Source organism: Myxine glutinosa, chromosome 1 (assembly GCF_964187855.1).
Source record: "Myxine glutinosa chromosome 1, kmMyxGlut1.1, whole genome shotgun sequence".
Classification (NCBI taxonomy): Eukaryota; Metazoa; Chordata; class Myxini; order Myxiniformes; family Myxinidae; genus Myxine; species Myxine glutinosa.
Genome location: NC_136261.1, coordinates 423,122,439 through 423,141,259, shown reverse-complemented (window position 1 = coordinate 423,141,259; position 18,821 = coordinate 423,122,439). Strand labels below are relative to the sequence as shown.

At 43.4% G+C, this 18,821-nt stretch overlaps 1 protein-coding gene and 1 long non-coding RNA gene across 2 annotated transcripts in view; both read right to left on the bottom strand.

Annotated features, from left to right (window-relative positions):
- The window catches only part of LOC144889633 (uncharacterized), a 464,313-nt gene that overhangs the window by 301,844 nt on the left and 143,648 nt on the right, over positions 1 to 18,821 (bottom strand). The window lies entirely within an intron of this gene.
- LOC144888232 (uncharacterized) overlaps positions 5,066 to 18,821 on the bottom strand; it is a 114,885-nt gene continuing 101,129 nt past the window's right edge. Inside the window, exons 4-6 of the mRNA XM_078770598.1 lie at positions 16,953 to 17,093; positions 7,023 to 7,163; positions 5,066 to 6,892 (exon numbers count right to left, since the gene is read on the bottom strand). Coding sequence (XP_078626724.1) covers positions 5,580 to 6,892; positions 7,023 to 7,163; positions 16,953 to 17,093 — 1,595 coding nt within the window. The 3' untranslated portion in view covers positions 5,066 to 5,579. The remainder of the gene's footprint in view (positions 6,893 to 7,022; positions 7,164 to 16,952; positions 17,094 to 18,821) is intronic.

Genomic DNA, 18,821 nt, shown 5'->3' with positions numbered 1-18,821 from the left:
CAGTATATCTCCGGGGGGTGCAGGGGGACCTAGTCTTTTTTTGATAATGGCAGCAGTAATTTGCATAAAAATGGTATGTGGGACATTTTTTCAGCTTGGGGCCATAGCTAGTCATTTTCTACACATTTTTTCCAATCTATAAACACTGATTAGAAGTATATCTCCGGGGGGTGCAGGGGGACCTAGTCTTTTTTTGATAATGGCAGCAGTAATTTGCATAAAAATGGTATGTGGGACATTTTGTCAGCTTGGGGCCATAGCTAGTCATTTTCTACACATTTTTTCCAATCTAGAAACACTGATTAGAAGTATATCTCCGGGGGGTGCAGGGGGACCTAGTCTTTTTTTGATAATGGCAGCAGTAATTTGCATAAAAATGGTATGTGGGACATTATTTCAGCTTGGGGCCATAGCTAGTCATTTTCTACACATTTTTTCCAATCTAGAAACACTGATTAGAAGTATATCTCCGGGGGGTGCAGGGGGACCTAGCCTTCCTACTAGACTACATGGCAGATAGTGAGACCCAAAAGCTTGAGTGACAGAACTTCATGGAGAGGATTGTTGAGAAAGTAGATGGGAGGGTTGTCCAGTCGATCTTTTCGGAGAGACATAGTAAGAGTGTGAGATTTGTCAGGATTGAAAGACATGTTCCACTTGTTTGACCAGTCTGTGATTTTGTCCAGGTCTTCAGAGAGTGAGGAGGCTGCAGACTGCCGATCTGAGGGAAGAGGAATGGAGCGGCAGAGAGTGGAGTCATCAGCAAAGAGATAGAGAGGATTTTCCAGAGTCGGAGAGATCATTGATAAAGACCAGAAATAGCACAGGGCCCAGAACACTGCCTTGGGGAACTCCAGCCTGAACAGGAAGGGGAGATGAGAGAAATCCATTCAGAGCCACACGTTGACTACGACCAGAGAGGAAGTCCGCAAGCCCTGCATGGAGATTTCCATGGATACCACAGGAGGAGAGTTTGGTGAGCAGAGCTGGGTGCCAGACCATATCGAAGGCACGTAATACGTCAAGGGAGACAGCTCTGATTTCCTGTTTGGCATTGAGGACCTCCATCCATTGTAGAGACAGCAGAAGCAGCATGTCCAGAGTAGAGTGACCTGGTCTGAAACCAAATTGATGATCAGAGATCAAGCCATTGGAGAAGAGGAAAGATTTCATATCCGAAGCAATGATGGATTCCATGACTTTGCTGATAATTGGGAGCAGGCTGATTGGTCTGTAGTTGCCAGGATCTGTTTTTGCACCTTTTTGTTTAAAGTGGTAATGTTCCGCTACTCTCATTCCACATTCAAATTATCACTTAACACTCAAAATGAGGAGACACCAACGTGCAATATTGACGAAGGCTCTGCAAAGGGCAATGTCTTGAGAAATCCAATCTTATCATCTGGGACGAGTGCTCTACGTCACACAAAAAAGTCTTCAGGCATTAGATAATACACTGGAATACTTAAAGAAAAATAGTCATGTTATGGGAGGAACTCCATTGATTCTTTCTGGGGATTTCTGACAAATTCGCCCCGTTATACCAAGGGGAACTGAAGCAGATGAAAATCAAGCAAGTCTGAAGGCATCTCCTCCTTGGGGTAAAGTTGTGTCATTTACATTGACAGTGAATATGAGAGTTCATCTTTAAGAGGATGAGGAAGTTGGCAATTTGGCCAAATTACTCCTTGATATTGGAGATGGCAACATTCCATTCGCTCCTAATTCCAACCAAATTACAATCCCAAATGGATGTGGAATTATTGTAAAAGATGAAGAAGAACCTAACAGTAATGTCTTCCCAACTATGAAGCAATATTACAAGATATTGATTGGCTTTGTGGAAGGGTAATCAAGCCTAATATAATCGCTTTGTGGAAGGGTAATTCTCCAAGTCCTAATAATTCTGATGTAGAAAAGATAAATTGATAAAATAAATTCCATGAACAGAAGTGTCACATAAATCACTTGACACTGTACCAAATGATGATGATGCCACACAATATCCTGTGGAGTTTATCAAGTCTTTGACACCACCAGGAATACAACAATAACAACAACAACATGCATTTTAAGGCCATTCTCCCTGCTGGAGCGGGGGTTAGCCTTGCGGTCCCCATGACAATCTTCTCCATTTTGCCCTATTTTCTGCATCTCCCCTTGTTAACCCCCTTGCCCGCATTTCTTCTTCCACCAACTTTAGCCAAGTCTTTCTCGGTCATCACCGTCCTCTACTTCCTTCGACATTCACTTCCATCACTCTTCTCAACCAGTCACTTTCATCCTTCCTCAACACATGACCAAACCATCTCAACCTGTTCCTCTTCACAGCATCAATCACAGGCTCTATTCCCATCATCTTTGGCAATTCATCATTTGTCTTCCTCTCTCTCAACGATACTCCGCACATCCACCGAACCATTCACATTTCCACCCGTTCCAGCCTTTGTTGTGCTCTACGTTCATTACCCATGTCTTGCTCCCATAAATCATAACACTTCTCACACATGCAGCATACACCTTTCCCTTCAGCTTCAACGACACTCCCCTCCTCATCAGCACGCCACTCAGTTCCCGAAACTTCTTCCCTGCACATCTCACTCTCGCAACCGTTTCCGAGTCTGATCCACCTTCTCCATTCAGCATGTGTCCGAGGTAGCTAAATGTTTTCACACCTTCCAACTTCACGCCATCTCCAAGATCCAACTCAACATTTCCTCCATCTGCAGCTCCTTCTGTGCACACCTTACATTTGAATATGGCTGCCACACTGGTTAATGACCCTCTCAGACCACTGCATTTTTTATGAACCCACTCAGCGCACATTGTACATTGAATGGAATTCACTCCGACACCTTTCCTGCACACAGCACATGGCCACTTCCCAGTTCTTTCCACCTCACCACATGCTTTACCACTTGCCATCACCTTCGTCTTTCCGATATTCACCTTCAGACCTTTTGTCTCCATACATTCCTGCCACTTGTTCATCTTTTCCTTCAGTCCATCCATACTTTCCGCAATCAACACCATATCATCTGCATACAACAACTCCCACGGTAAACCCTCCTTTACCTTCTGAGCTAGCACCTCCATCACAGCTACAAATAGTAGTGGACTTAGTAGCGACCCCTGAGGCACTCCCACCTTTACCTCAAACTCACCACAGTTCCCGTCCTTCGTCCTTACAGTTGTGCGCGCTCTTTTGTACATTGCCATCACTACTCTGATCAACCATTCCTCCACTCCTAACTTCCTCAATGCCCATGTCAACACTTCGCGTGGAACCCTATTGAATGCTTTCTCTAGATCAACAAACGCAAGAAACAACTTCTTCCTCTTCGCCATGTACTTCTCCTGCAACTGCCTCACAATAAAGAGCGCGTCTGTCGTTCCTCTTCCTGGCATAAATCCAACCTGCATTTCGTCGATCTTCACCTTCTTCCTTGTCCTCCTCTGCGTATCCTCCCCCACTCTATCTTCCTCCTTACCACCAGGACTGCCACACCATATTTTATTCTTGAAAGTTGGTATTCCAATCATTCCAGTGAAAAATCTCGATGCACCAAGATGATGCATTGGGACAAGATTGGTAATAAAGAAGATGCTGCCACATGTCTTAAAGGCCACAATAACAACAGGGAAATATAAGGGTGAAGAAGTATTCATACCAAGAATTCCAATGATCCCATCAGATTATCCATTGCTGTTTAAGAGATTGCAATTTCCAAGAACAGTTTGTTTTTCAATCTCTATAAATAAAGCACAAGGACAGACCCTTACAGTTGCAGGCCTCCATCTGAAGTTATCCTGCTTTTCACATGGTCAGGTGTATGTTGCATGTTCTTGAGTAAAATCGCCAAGAGATTTCTATATTTTGCCCCAAGAAGGTTGAATAACTACCAACATAGTCGACAAAGAAACAATCTCAACACCAACAAAAAATATGCTTGAGTTTATGTAAAATTATTGTAGCTACCAGTAACGTATATGAAATAGTTATTTTCAGATAATTTACATGGCAGATAGTGTGATGTTGATAACATGAGTTTTACTTCAATTATGGTGTGGAATAAAGTCACTTGAAAACAATGCACATGTCAGATATTGTTTTAATTAAGCTTGTGATGTGCAGATAGATATATGTCATCTCAATTTAATTCCGATCTCTCATCCGCTAGACACAGGACTGGTAACTCAGATGTGAAAAAGAACTCTTCATTTAACCCTTTAACATAATTGCTAAAGGAGTCACGTGACCTCTCAATTGCGCTGATCATTCAAAAACCAAAATAGTACAAACACAACCAATACATCGATTTAAAAGTAATTTGGGTGCTCATCTAATATCACTCTCAAAGGGTAAAAAAAAAAGTTGTTTGTAGAAAAAAGGTGACAACTTAGCTAACTTTACAAAACATTTACCTTCAAATATACACACAAAATACATCATCATGAACGAGGGTAGATCCTCATATACAATGCCCGCCACAAACCCACGTGCCACCATCTACAAGCCACCACATGCCAACGGGTAAACCTCCATCATCTACCTCACTCACAATAAGGTGAGTTTTTGTGTTTGTTTGTGACCTTACTGCTTTGAGCTCCCAAGGTTAATCACAACGAAACCTTCCACAATGAGACGTTTTACAACAATGCACCTGAATAGGGGTTTTAACAGTCATGAGGACGTCATTTGGCCCATTATTTCCGTGGTGCACTCCCGAGTTAATCTATGTGCGAACCCGAGGTAATTTCTTGACTTCACCTTCATTCTTTTAAACCCTTTCCACCCCTTAGACCCCGTACACCCCTCAAGCAGTACTTCAGAGGTACAATAAGCACGGATTGGAAATCTTCATTAATGGAATGGAATGAGGTTGTCGAGGTTACCAGCTCCACCAATTGTGACATATGCTCACTGAATATTCACATTGAATTCTTGTTTCTACCAATACACACTCCAAAGTTAATTTCTCACTTCAGATCAGACATCTACGAACCCCCTTCATTGATGGGTATCTTCCCTAGAATTCCCAATAACACAGACAGTACATTTGTGCTTTTGGGACTTCTCTTTATTGCGAAACCCTTCACAAATTTAAGCTTCATAAAAAACATAGGCAGGAGACTTCTTCTGATTAACAATTTTACAACAAGGGTGTTCTCCCCACATCACACATGTCAATCAAACATGGACTACAGCAAAGATAGAGCAACAATTGATGTCCAAACTGCCATGGAAAGATGCCATCTGGGCATAACCAAAAAGGGTAAAGAAAACCAACCAAATAAGATAGAAAACAAAATTCCGAAACACTCGTCACAATCAAAAACCTCAAATGGAACTTGGCTGGATACATGGCAAGTACAGAAACAGGACTTACAAACTGGCAACCAAAGAAAAACCCTGAAAGAAGCACAATGAGATCCAATATCAGATTGAGAGATTAAGTTCTGTTACCATTTGGGGTTATGGCATCAATTTTTCAATAATTCTCTATTATGGGAATATGGAGAACCAGATTAATAAATTAATATTTTTTTAAGCTGTCATTTTTAAAATCCTCTTTCCCTCATTTTCCATATCCTGGTATTTCCGATTTCAGCTCTCCTGTATGGATCTTCACATGTGATCTCAGACTGCTGTTATGAGAGAAACCTTTATCACATATCGAGCATTTGTGAGGTTGCTCTCCTGTATGGATCCTCATATGTTCTTTCAAATTACCATTTCGAGAGAAACCTTTATCACATATCGAGCATTTGTGAGGGCGTTCTCCTGTATGGATCCTCATATGTAATTTCAAATTGCTGTTATGAGAGAAACCTTGATCACATATCGAGCATTTGTGGGGATGCTCTCCTGAATGGATCCTCATATGTGATTTCAAATCGCGTTTTTGAGAGAAACATTTGTCACATATCGAGCATTTGTGGGGATGCTCTCCTGTATGGATCCTCAGATGTTCTTTCAAATTACCTTTTTGAGAAAAAGCTTTGTCACATATTGAGCATTTGTGCGGTCGCTCTCCTGTATGGATCCTCATATGTTCTTTCAAATTACCTTTTCTAGAGAAACCTTTATCACATATCGAGCATTTGTGGGGATGCTCTCTTGCATGGATCGTCATATGTGATTGTAAAATGTATTTTCGAGAGAAACCTTTATCACATATCGAGCATAGGTAAGGTCGCTCTCCTGTATGGATCCTCATATGTGATTTCAAATCGCGTTTTTGAGAGAAACATTTGTCACATATCGAGCATTTGTGAGGTTTCTCTCCTGTATGGATCCTCATATGTTCTTTCAAATTACCTTTTCGAGAGAAACCTTTGTCACATATCGAGCATTTGTGGGGATGCTCTCCTGAATGGATCCTCATATGTGATTTCAAATCGCGTTTTTGAGAGAAACATTTGTCACATATCGAGCATTTGTGCGGTCGCTCTCCTGTATGGATAATCATATGCAATTTCAAATTGCTGTTATGAGAGAAACCTTTATCACATGTCAAGCATTTGTGAGGTCGCTCTCCTGTATGGATCCTCATATGTTCTTTCAAATTACCTTTTCGAGAGAAACCTTTATCACAGGCAGAACACTTGTGGGGGCGTTTTCCAGTGTGGCTCCTCATGTGCATTTTGATGTTACTCTTTGAAGCAAAATCCATTCTGCACACATTACACTTGTAACGTATTCGCCTTTCCAGAGCCTTTTTGTGCTTGTTTAATTTAATGTTAATCTTGGTGTTGCGAGGACCAGACATGCACTTGCATTTTATTTGAAGTGAGTCTTGATCTCGTGATTGCTTCTTCAGAAAAGGCTTCTTCTTCACTATCAAGCTGCGACTGGACCTTATTGGTCCCATATTCCTTCTGGATTGTTCTACAGAAACAAAGAATACATTTCCTTTTTTTTGGTCAAAAACAAAATATTTAACTCTTTTCCAAACATTATATATTTTGTATATGTTAATTATAAAATATATATGTTAATGTTTCACATTTTCACTCACCAGTTGCAAAACACGAAGCACTTCCGTTTGTCATGTGAATATCATCTGAACCTTCCTTTGCAGAAGAACATTTTGAATCTTCTGTTACAGATGAATCGTTGTTGTGTTGTCTGCCTTCCATATTTACAGGATAGACATCACCTGTGAACAAATCAGCGTCAGTCTTTTGCAGAGAAATGAGATTGAGGACTTCTGGCGAGGTCATAGAACATGTTACGTCATTGAATGTCCACTTCAATTTGAATATAATAATGTAATTAAAGATTGTTAAGAAGAAAAATTCCGGATATTAAGCGGCATTGAAGCAGTCTTATACATCACCCTTGTTCACCCCCCTATTTAACATGTCCAAGTATCACTAAATTTGAGCATAGCGAAAGTAACAAGAAAACGATTTGTGTTCGACAGTGTTCAAGTATTTAATTCAATATAAATGAAATGAGATTGTAAAATTCATTAAAAAAAAAATTCTGGAATTTACTTGCGTTGCATAGTGTCTATTGCATCACTCTATCTAACACATTACATTGGTTATTTGTGCCTGTTCTTTGTATCCTTTATGATGTCATTATAAAAAGTACTTTTCCGGTTTGGAATGATTTTCAATTTTGTTTGACTGTCATGAACGCAAAGTGAAAATATTGTTGCAGACATGGGGTTTGGCGTGCTTCACGTATGGGACTTCTCAGACTCTCTCAGACCTCTGGACCTGGAAAGCCGCCATACTGTGGATAGCTTCGCGGCCTCATGGGATGTTAAGCAACTACTAACAGATTGATACCGCCAAACCTGGCAACACAATTGATCTCGGGAGGCGATCCTTTCACGGCATGAATAGGCATTAGGCAGGCAGCTTCTCCTCGGCTGCCAGCACGTTCAAGCAGCGATTTCTCTGGCGTCCCAGCTTTTCAGCCACTTCCAAACTCAATATTCTATCCCTTGTAAGCCTCCCTCTGTGGGAAAGTTTGAAGGCACATCCATAGCCTGCCAATTAATTTAATTTTTGGCATTGACATTCGGCAGATTTCCGAAGTGTTCTCCACATCCACTGCTCATGGTATGGAACCTCCACAGACGTCACACACATACACGCAGCCACGTATCTTTCACCACACCCACTCTCGCACCGTTGTACATCCCCAAACCATGCACGCTTACAAGCTGCATCGGAAACAAGCACACACAATTTACACACACTGGCCATCTCACAATCTCGCGCACACCATTTATTCACACGATCCACACCACAGTCAATCTCACTCCATTCACACACATGGGTCGTGCTGTGTCACTCAATAAATGCTAAACAATGGCACTGATCATTATGAACAAGAGCATTTATTAGAGGCACGGATCCACCAGCATATCTCCGACACCATCAAGATGGCGTGCCGGCCATCTCTCCCACTATCCCTTTCCACTTAAATCATCATCCCTTCCCAACAATCCCTAAATATCTGGAAATTCACCAAAAACAACAACAACAACCGCAAACTCGGAAATAATCAAGCACGTAAGAAAGAACACAACATTTTCTCCCCTCTCCCACGAAGTGCAGGTATGGAATGAGGTCACAAAATCCTGAAAATGACTGGGGTGCTGGCAGGCTTTCTGAGGTCGTTGCAGTGCCCCCACAGGTTCAAGCCCTTCTTCTATATCAGCGGTATCACCTGTATTGGTGGGGCACATACCAACTCCCACCTGGCTGGAAGGCTAGGTCACAGGGGCAGCCACTTAACCTCGTCTGCTGGCATGCCACCGAGACCCATCCTGAAGCTAGATATTCACTGGTCCAAGCTGTCGGCTCACACGAGGTGTGGAGGACCAAAATGATTACATGTTGTTTTTCGATGATGATATTTAACTCTGACCCAATCATGAATCTGTGTCGCACGTAGCCCTGATCTGTGTACTCTGTCAAAGTGTTGCTTCATGTGCTGCTGGCTCAGCTGTATGGCAATGCTGGCAGTAGGTGAGGGGAAGCAAGACCCCGTGGGTCGAAGCCTGTGCATCGGCAGCAATAGCTCACATTATGTCATTAACATTCCTGGTGAGGCACCTGTGGTGGTGTGCTTAATTGCCCTGTAGTGCATGAGGGTCTTTCGTAGGGCTGTTTTAAACGCACAACCTTGAGCTGGGTGTGCTCAAATTCCATTATTGAGGGTTTGGGTAAACCTTTCCACCCCTCCATTGGCCTGTGGGTGGTGCACGGCCGTGCGGATATGTTTAATTCCATTGACGCTAAGATACGTGGTTAACTCAGCTGAAATGAACTGTGGGCCATTATCTGTGGTAATGACCTGTGGCACCCCACAACGAGCTATCAGTGTGTCCAGGATGTGGAAAATGTTCTGGGAGGTAACTGATCCCACAGAAACAACATCAAGCCACTTGGAATGTAAATTGTATGCGACCACCAGATAGCGTTGATGATGAGGACACCACAAATTTTTCCACAAATGTCTAGATGTAGGCGTTCCCAGGGGTTAGACAGCCAGAAAACTGGCTGCATTGGAGGCGATATGGGCTGCCAGCTTTGCTACTGATGAAACAAGCCGTACCATCCTTTACCAATGTTTCAATGTCATGGTCGATGCTGGGCCACCACACCAGGTCACGGCAACGTTGCTTTACCTTAACCACGCCCAAATGACCCTCCTGAGCCACACTCAACACTTGTGCTCGCAGCATACTTGGCACCACTGTGCGGCGTTCTCGCGCCACACAAAAATCGTTCCAACAGGATAGCTCGTCTTTCACCGGAGAAAACGGTATCAGTTCGTCTGCTACTCTGGCCAGCCATCCCTCTGTAATATAGGAACGCAGGGTACCGAGAAGAGAGTCCTCCTTAGATGCCCGCTCGAGCTCCGGAAGGGATTACCACATCATGGCGGGGTCCATGCAACAGTTGTATTAGATCCTGCTCTGTGTCTTCTGGTTCAGAACAAGTGTGAGCATCCATAACTGATCTGGATAAGTGGTCCGCCACGGTATTGTGACGTCCAGGTGTGGACTGAAGCTGGAAATTGTACTGCTGGAGTCAGTCCGACCACCAGTACAATCAGAGTGGCTTGTGTCCTGTGCCTGATGTGGACATCAAAGCCGTGAGTGCCTGGTAATCTGTTCAGAGTGTAAAGGGCTGACCATACAGGTACAGATGCCAGCGTTTGCATGCCAAAACGCAGGCCCATGCCTTTCTCTCTCTCCCATGGAATATTTTTGCTCCATGGGACTCAAGGCACGGGATGCAAAAGCGATGGGTTTCTCCACGCCACCCTGCACCTGGGACAAAATAGCCCCCAACGCCGTGGCCGAAGCATCACAGGTGACCAATGTGGCACTGTTGATGTCAAAATGAGCAAGAAGAAGGGCTGTAGTGAGCTGAGCTTTCAACCTGTATATGGCTGCTTGACAGGATGGGATCCAATTCCAGGAGGCTACCTTCTGAAGAAGCTGACATAATGGTGCAGTGATGGCTGAGTACTGTGGCAAGAACCGGATGTCATAGGCCGCCATGTCCAGAAAGGAGGCCAGCTGAGAAACAGACTGAGGCTCAGGGATGCGGTGAATCGCTTCCACATTGGACTGGAGAGGGGAAATCCCGTGAGGTGACAGCTTAAATCCCACAAACTATTTCGGGTACTGCAAAAACATACTTGTTGCCATTCAGTGTTAAGTTGTGCTGAGCAAGTTTCTGGAGCACTTGGACCAAGCGTTCATCATGTACTGAGGTGTTGGGACCATGTACCACTTTGTCATTTAAGTACAAGGACATGCCCGGGATGCCAGGGAAGATAGATGACATAATCTTTTGAAAACAGCTGGGTGTGTAGCATAAGCCAAACGGCATACGGGTGAAACAAAAAACTCCGGTATGAGTCACAAAAGCCGTAAGGTCCCTCCTGTCTAAAGCAAGGGGAACTTGGCAATAACCTCGGCGTCAGTCCAACTTCCAAAAGACCGTAGAGCCGTAGAAACAGGTCTTCAGCTGTTGGAAGCAGATATTTGTCGGGAATAATTGCTATGTTCACCGCACGCAAGTCTACACAAACTCTATGTCCCCTGGACTTTTTATTTGCTATAACGAGGTTGGAAATCCAGGGGAATTTTTTTTTTGTTTGTTTACAGAATTGAGGCTTGTGAAAGAGCTAACATTTATTTCACAAACAAATCAGACAAACAAAATATATAAAAAGAGGGAGCGGTGGACAAGATTGGGAGAGAAGTGGAAGCACACAAACACAACATTTGAGAGCAGGGACATCGGGAGATGTGTGTGAGGGAGAGGGCTTGGGGGGAGGAGGCGTGGGAAGGGGGGGGGGGATGGGAGAAATATAAAACACAAGGACACCAAGGACTTCCAGGACAGAAGTTGGTATTTCAAAAAAGTGGATTTGGGGTGAAATTAGCGGGGGTAGAAAAGATCAACGTTTTGGATGGGGGAAGATAAGAGATGGTGGTGAACAGCTGTTTTAAAGACATGGAGGGAGGAGTGGGGTTGAACAGAGTGAGGGAGTTTGTTCCAGAGGCGGGAGAAAAGAGGAATGAAGGAGTGAAGGTGAGCAGAGAGTCTTGATTTTGGCAGTTTAACTATAAGAGGGTTGCAGGCAGATCTTGTGCGACCTGTAGGAATATTTGGGGGACCGAGCCCAGAGAGAGCTGGGGGGGGGCAAGGCCGGAGAGGAGTCGGTAGAAGACAGAAAGGCCACCAACCTGCCTGCAGTGAGTGTGAAAGGCCCTTGCAGTTAGCTTCATCGCTGAAAATTCCAATGATTCTGAACGCTTTGGTTTCAACAGCGTGAAGACAAGCTGGGTGTGAGGCAGGAGCATCAGCCCAGAGGGGAGAGCAGTATTCCATTGATGCATTGATAGGCTCTATTATGCCAGTCTCCAAGAGGACATTCAATTTAGTCGCGACCTGGTCCCACAAGGCAAGGGGAATGCGGCGTAGTGGCTGAATAACCGGAGCCACAGCAGGATTTACTTTGGGTTGGTGAACAAATGCAGAGAGGATGCCTAAACCATCAAAGCGTGCAGGCCATTGTTGCCACCAGGGGGAGGATACTTGCAATATGGCCGGGCCACTATAATCCATCAAGGAAGACCCAAAAGAGGTAAACAGGTCGAGGCCCATTCAATTATCACCGTTTTTTGTAATGTAGAATGTAAACTTAGACAAGTCAGGAGACAACGATGGTTCACAAGCGAGGGACATTCAATGACAAAGGACGGACTACAACCGAAACAGGCCCGGACAGGCCAGGCCCGGAAATGTCAAAACGAAGGTTCCTGACCTTAAAACGAGATAGAAAATAATGTTTAAACAGGCATGAGATGAGGTTCGTCAGCTACACAATCCCGAAAATTCGGTGAAAAATGAAAAGGAAAAAATAAAATAATAATAATGAAAAAAATAAAGATAAAAATAAAAATGAAAAATCGAGCTGCGTGGGGCGAGACACATGACATTGGCTGAACCAAATATCGAAACCCTTGTCAGATTCCACCAAACCCCTTGGAGAAGATGTAGCTTGAAATCGATTACCCCTAAAAAGACATCTTTTTCGGGCGTGGCTTTTCCCAAAATGGGCACTATACGCCCACACTAGGCAGGCCACAACTAGATCATGATATCAACTTCCCACCCAAGTTTCATCAAGATCGGGTGATATCATCGGGTAGTTGTGCTGCGGACAGACAGACACACACACAGACACACACACAGACACACACACAGACAGACACACACACAGACACACACACAGACAGACACATACACATGACGAATATAGTGGTCACTTAATAACTCGTGAACCAAAAGAGACTGGACACCATGACGTACTGTCAGCTGTAATGTGCCCATTACGCCAATTTTGGCATGTCTGTAACCAGTGAGGGTGGGAGTGGACCGTTGCAGGGTCATGTCAGAAAAATATCGTCTGTACATTTCCAAATTCAGGAGAGACACCTTGGCACCTGTGTCCGGGAGCAGAGGTATGCACATGTCATTGAGAAAGACAACACGTTTTAAAATTTGATGAAGTTGATAGGACAGAATAGATTTTGGCTGGTGCAGTATACGAGGTCTGTGGTTGAACGGTTGCTTGTGTTGAGGTGGAGTGACATCACCTGGAAAAGTGGTTAAATTTTCCACAATTTCTGCACCGTTGGCCTCGGGCAGGGCAATTAGCAGCCCTGGACTCGTACCTAGTGGACCCACAGTTTCAGCAATGCAGTGTAGAACGTGTGGGGTGCTGCTGCACATGTTGCACTGTGAGCTCAGTGGCATCTGGTGTGAGAGTTTGCCGAATTCCCTGAACTGCGCAGTCTGTAGCTGTGGCAGTTGAGAGTGTTCTGATAAGTTTTTGTGCACTGTGGTAAGCTGCTTCCACTTGACTGGCTATCTTTATGGGTTGAGTCAAGGTTAGGTCATCAGATTCGAGTAAACCGAGTTTACAATGCCACAAGTCAGAAGGGCTGAAGAAAACAAAACAATATTTGGTGTCGTTACAGCACTGGTGGGACATCATCATAAACGAGGGTAGATCCTTATATGCAATGCCTGACACAAATCCACGTGCCACCATCTACAAGCCGCCACATGTCAACGGGTAAACCTACAACATCTACCTCACTCACAATAAGGTGAGTTGTTGTTTTTCTGTGTGTTTGTGACGTTACCGCTTTGGGCTCCCAAGGTTAATCACAACAAAACCTTCCACAATGAGACGTTTTACAACAATGCACCTCAATATAAGTTTTAAGCAGTCATGATGACGTCATTTGGCCCATTATTTCCATTGTGCACTCCCGAGTTAATTTATTTACGAACCCGAGGTAATTTTTTTGACTTCACCTTCACTCCATTACACCCTTTAAACCCTTTCCACCCCCTAGACCCCTGCACCCCTCAAGCAGTACTTCGGAGATACAACAAGCATGGATTGGAAATCTTTACTGATGGAATGGAATGAGGTTGTCGAGGTTACCAGCTCCACCCATTGCGACATATGCTCACTGAATATTTACATTGCATTACCGTTTCTACCAATACACTCCAAAGTAAATTTCTCATTTCAGGTCAGACAACAACGAATCCCCTTCATTGACAGGTACCTTTCCGAGAATTCACAAAAACACAGACAGTGCATTTGTGCTTTTAGTACCTCTTTTTATTGCCAAACCCTTCACAAATTCAAGTTGCGTAAAAAACAGGAGACGTCTTCTGATAAACAATTTTACAACAAGGTTGTTCTCCCCATATTACACATGTCAATGAAACATGGACGACAGCAAAGATTAAGAAATAATTGATGTCCAAACTGCCATGGCAAGATGCCATGTGAGCGTAACCAAAAAGGGACAAGAAAAACATCTAAATCAGAAGGAAAACAAAATTCCTAAACACAGATCACAATCAAAAACCTCAAATGGAACATGGCTGGATACTTGACAAGTACAGAAACAAGAATTACAAATTGGCAACTGAAGGAAAACCCTGAAAGAAGCACAATGAGATCCAATATCAGATTAAGAGATTGAGAAGATAGAGAACCAAATTAATAAATTTTACATTTTTTTTTAAGCTGTCATTTTCTTATCCTCTTAACCTCATTTTTCATATGTTGGTATTTCAGATTTCAGCTCTCCTGTATGGATCCTCATATGTGATTTCAAACTGCTTTTTTGAGAGAAACCTTTGTCACATATTGAGCATATGTAAGGTCTCTCTCCTGTATGGATCCTCATATTATGTAATTTGAAACAGCTGTTTTGAGAAATACCTTTATCACATATGGAGCATTTGTAAGGTCGCTCTCCTGTATGGATCTTCATATGTGATTTCAAATTGCTTTTTTGAGAGAAACCTTTGTCACATATTGAGCATATGTAAGGTCTCTCTCCTGTATGGATCCTCATATTATGTAATTTGAAACAGCTGTTTTGAGAAATACCTTTATCACATATGGAGCATTTGTAAGGTCACTCTCCTGAATGGATCTTTATATGTGATTTCAAATGGTTTTCTTGAAAGAAACCTTCATCACATATGGAGCATTTGTAAGGCCGCTCTCCTGTATGGATCCTCATATGCCTTTTCAAATGGCCTATTTGAGAGAAACCTTTATCACATATCGAGCATTTGTGGGGTCGCTCTCCTGTATGGATCCTCATATGTGATTTCAAACTGTTTTTTCGAGAGAATCCTTTATCACATATGGAGTATTTGTAAGGTCGCTCTCCTGTATGGATCCTCATATGCCTTTTCAAATGGCCTATTCAAGAGAAACCTTTATCACATATTGAGCATTTGTGAGGGTGCTCTCCTGTATGGATCTTCATATATGATTTCAAATTGTTTTTTCGAGAGAAACCTTTATCACATATGGAGCATTTGTAAGGTCGCTCTCCTGTATGGATGTAAGGTCGCTCTCCTGTATGGATAGTCATATGTAATTTCAAATTGCTGTTTTGAGAGACACCTTTATCACATATCGTGCATTTTTGAGGATGCTCTCCTGTATGGACCATCATATGCGATTTCAAACTGAATTTTCGAGAGAAACCTTTATCACATATCGAGCATTTGTAAGGTCGCTCTCCTGCATGGATCTTCATATGTCTATTAAAAAGGCTGTTACTGAGAAACCTTCATCACAGACAGATAACTTGTGGGGGCGTTTTCCATTGTGGATACTCCTGTGTATTTTTATGTCACTCATTGAAGCAAAATCCATTCTGCACACATTGCACTTTTTTTTTTCTTTTTTTTTTTGTATACAAGATCGAGGCTCGTGAAAGAGCGAACATTAATCACACAGAAAGACAAACAGACACACAAAACAAATAACATTGGGAGCGGTAGACAAGATGGGGAGAGAGGGGGAAGGACACAAACACAACATTTGAGAGCAGGGACCGAGAGATATGGAGACATCGACAGAACTGTGGGAGGGAGAGGGCTTTGGGGGGGAGGCATGGGAAGGGTGGGGGGGGGGGGGTGGGAGAGGTATAAAACATATGGACACTGCCAAGACTTCCAGGAAAGAAGTTGGAATTTCAAACAAGGTGGATCTGGGGTGAATTAGTGGGGGTAGAAAAGATCAAGGTTTTGGATGGGGGAAGATAAGAGATGGTGGTGAACAGCTGTTTTGAAGACCTGGAGGGAGGAGTGTGATTGAAGTGAGTGTGGGAGTTTGTTCCAGAGGTGGGAGAAAAGAGGAATGAAAGAGTGAAGGTGAGCAGAGAGCCGAGATTTCGGCAGTTTAACCATCAGAGGGTGGCTGGCAGATCTTGTGCGACCTGTAGGAATATTTGGGGGACAGAGCACAGAGAGAGCTGGGGGAGCAAGGCCGGAGAGGAGTCGGTAGAAGACAGAAAGACCACCTACCTGCCTGCGGTGAGTAGGTGAAAGGCCCTCAGAGATAGCTTCATCGCGGGAGATTCCAATGATTCTGAAAGCTTTGGATTCAACAGCGTGAAGCCGAGCCAGGTGTGAGGCAGGAGCACCAGCCCATAGGGGAGAACAGTATTCCATTGAGCTGCGGATGAAAGCTTTGTATGTGGTGAGGAGCTCAGGTGTGCCTAGGAAGGACACTTATAACGTATTCGCCTTTTTAGATCGTTTTTGTTTAATTTGTTTAATTTAATATTAATCTTGGTGTTGCGAGGCCCAGACATGCACTTGTATTTTAGAGGAAGTGAGTCTTGATCTCCTGATTGCTTCTTCAGGAAAGGCTTCTTCTTCACTGTCAAGCTGCGACTGGATCTTATTTGTCCCATATTCCTTCTGGATTGTTCTACAGAAACAAAGAACACATTTAATTTTTCTGGTCAAAATGAAAATGCAAAATATTGAACACATCACCAAATATTATGTATTTTCTCAACACAAACGATTGAATGTTAATTTTTTGCGTTTCCACTCACCAGATGCAAAACAGGAAGCACTTTCGTTTGTCTTGTGAATATCATCTGAACCTTCCTTTGCAGAAGCACATTTTGAATCTTCTGTGACAGATGAATCATTGTTGTGTTGTCTGCCTTCCACATTTACAGGATAGACATCATCTGTGTACAAATCAGTGTCAGTCTTTTGCAGGGAAGTGACATTGAGAACCATCTTGAGAGTTCATAGAATATGTTACGTCATGGAATATATCCTTCAATTTAAATATAATAATGAAGTTAAGTATTATTATAAAGAAAAGCTCCGGAAGTTAAGCACTATTGAAGCAGTCTTCTACATCACCCCCATACACCACCCTATTTAACATGACCAAGTACTGCTAAACTAGAGGATAGTGGATGTAGAAATTAGGCGATTTGTATTCAACAGTGTTTAAGTATTTAATTCAATTGAATTAAAATAAAGATTGTAAAATTCATTAAAAAAAAATTCTGGAAATTATTGGCATTGCACAGTGTCTATTATATCACTCACTCTAACATGTTACATTGGTTATTTGTGCCTGTGGTTAGTGTACTTGATGATGTCATTTTAAACAGTAATTCTCCTGTTTGGAATGATTTTCAATTTTGTTTGACTCCCAAGCAGCAGACAGAGTGAAAATATTGTTGCAGACGCAGGTTTTGGGTTTGGGGTGCGTCATGAGTGGGACTTCTCTGACTCTCCCCGACCTACTGGACCCGCAGGTCGCCGTACCCTGGATTTACACAGAACTACTGACACTGATTGAGACCGCCAAACCTGGCAACACAATTGATCTCAGCAGGTGATCCTTCCATTGCGTGAACAGGTAGGCAGCTTCTCCTCGGGTTCCCAGCACGTTCAAACAGCAGCGATTGTGCTGGTGTTCCAGCTCTTAATCCACTTCCACACTAAATATTCTATCCAATGTAAGCTCCCTCTGTGGGAAAGCTTGGCGGCACATACGTAACCTGCCAATTAATTTAAATGTTCACACTGACATTCGGCAGATTTTCCTCCATGTTCTCCACTACCACTGCTCATGTGCGGAACCCCTGCAGACATCACACAATACACGCAAGCCCCGTAACCTTCACCATGCCCACTCTTGCACCGTACATGCGCTACATCCCCAAATCACCTCGCGGACCAGCGCACACAACTTGCACACACCGGCCGTCTCACGATCTCTCACACACCATTTATTCACATGATGCACTCCACAGTCAATCTCACTCCATGACAATTTACACACTACTTCACATTGAGCCATCCCGAGGAGGTACCGTAGCTGAATTTGCCATTTGTGTCGCGCACACTCAGACGTACACCATTCCTTGCGAAAAATTTTTTCCAATCATCTACACACAGGTGTTTTGCTGGCACGTAGGACCATTAACACACAGTGACATGCAGCGCCTTGAAATGTGACCTCCCTTGGACCGGTACAGATTACAAACCTGTTCTTTTTAATCTCCTGCACACAGGACCAGAACATCTTAACATTTAAAATATTTCCTGCTCAGTAACCTCACCCCTCCTCTCAGTCAAGGTAACGGTTACCCCCATCTGAGTCGGTGAAAGACTCGTACTCTTGCTCGTTCATGCACTCCACGCTGCATGCTCGTGGCACACACTCGTTACACTCAGGCTCGGCACTCCAAGGAACCCTGAGTTCGTTATTCCACCCAAGCTCAGCACACACCCTTTCACACAATGAATTCGCTCCAGCTCACACAGCCTCACCTCCCATGATCCGCTTCGATCGCTCATATCCTCTCCACGTGCACCTGCCATGCGTTATCCCGATCATTACACATTGTTTCTACACATTCCACAATCTCTTCCTTAACATTATTTGCCCTCTT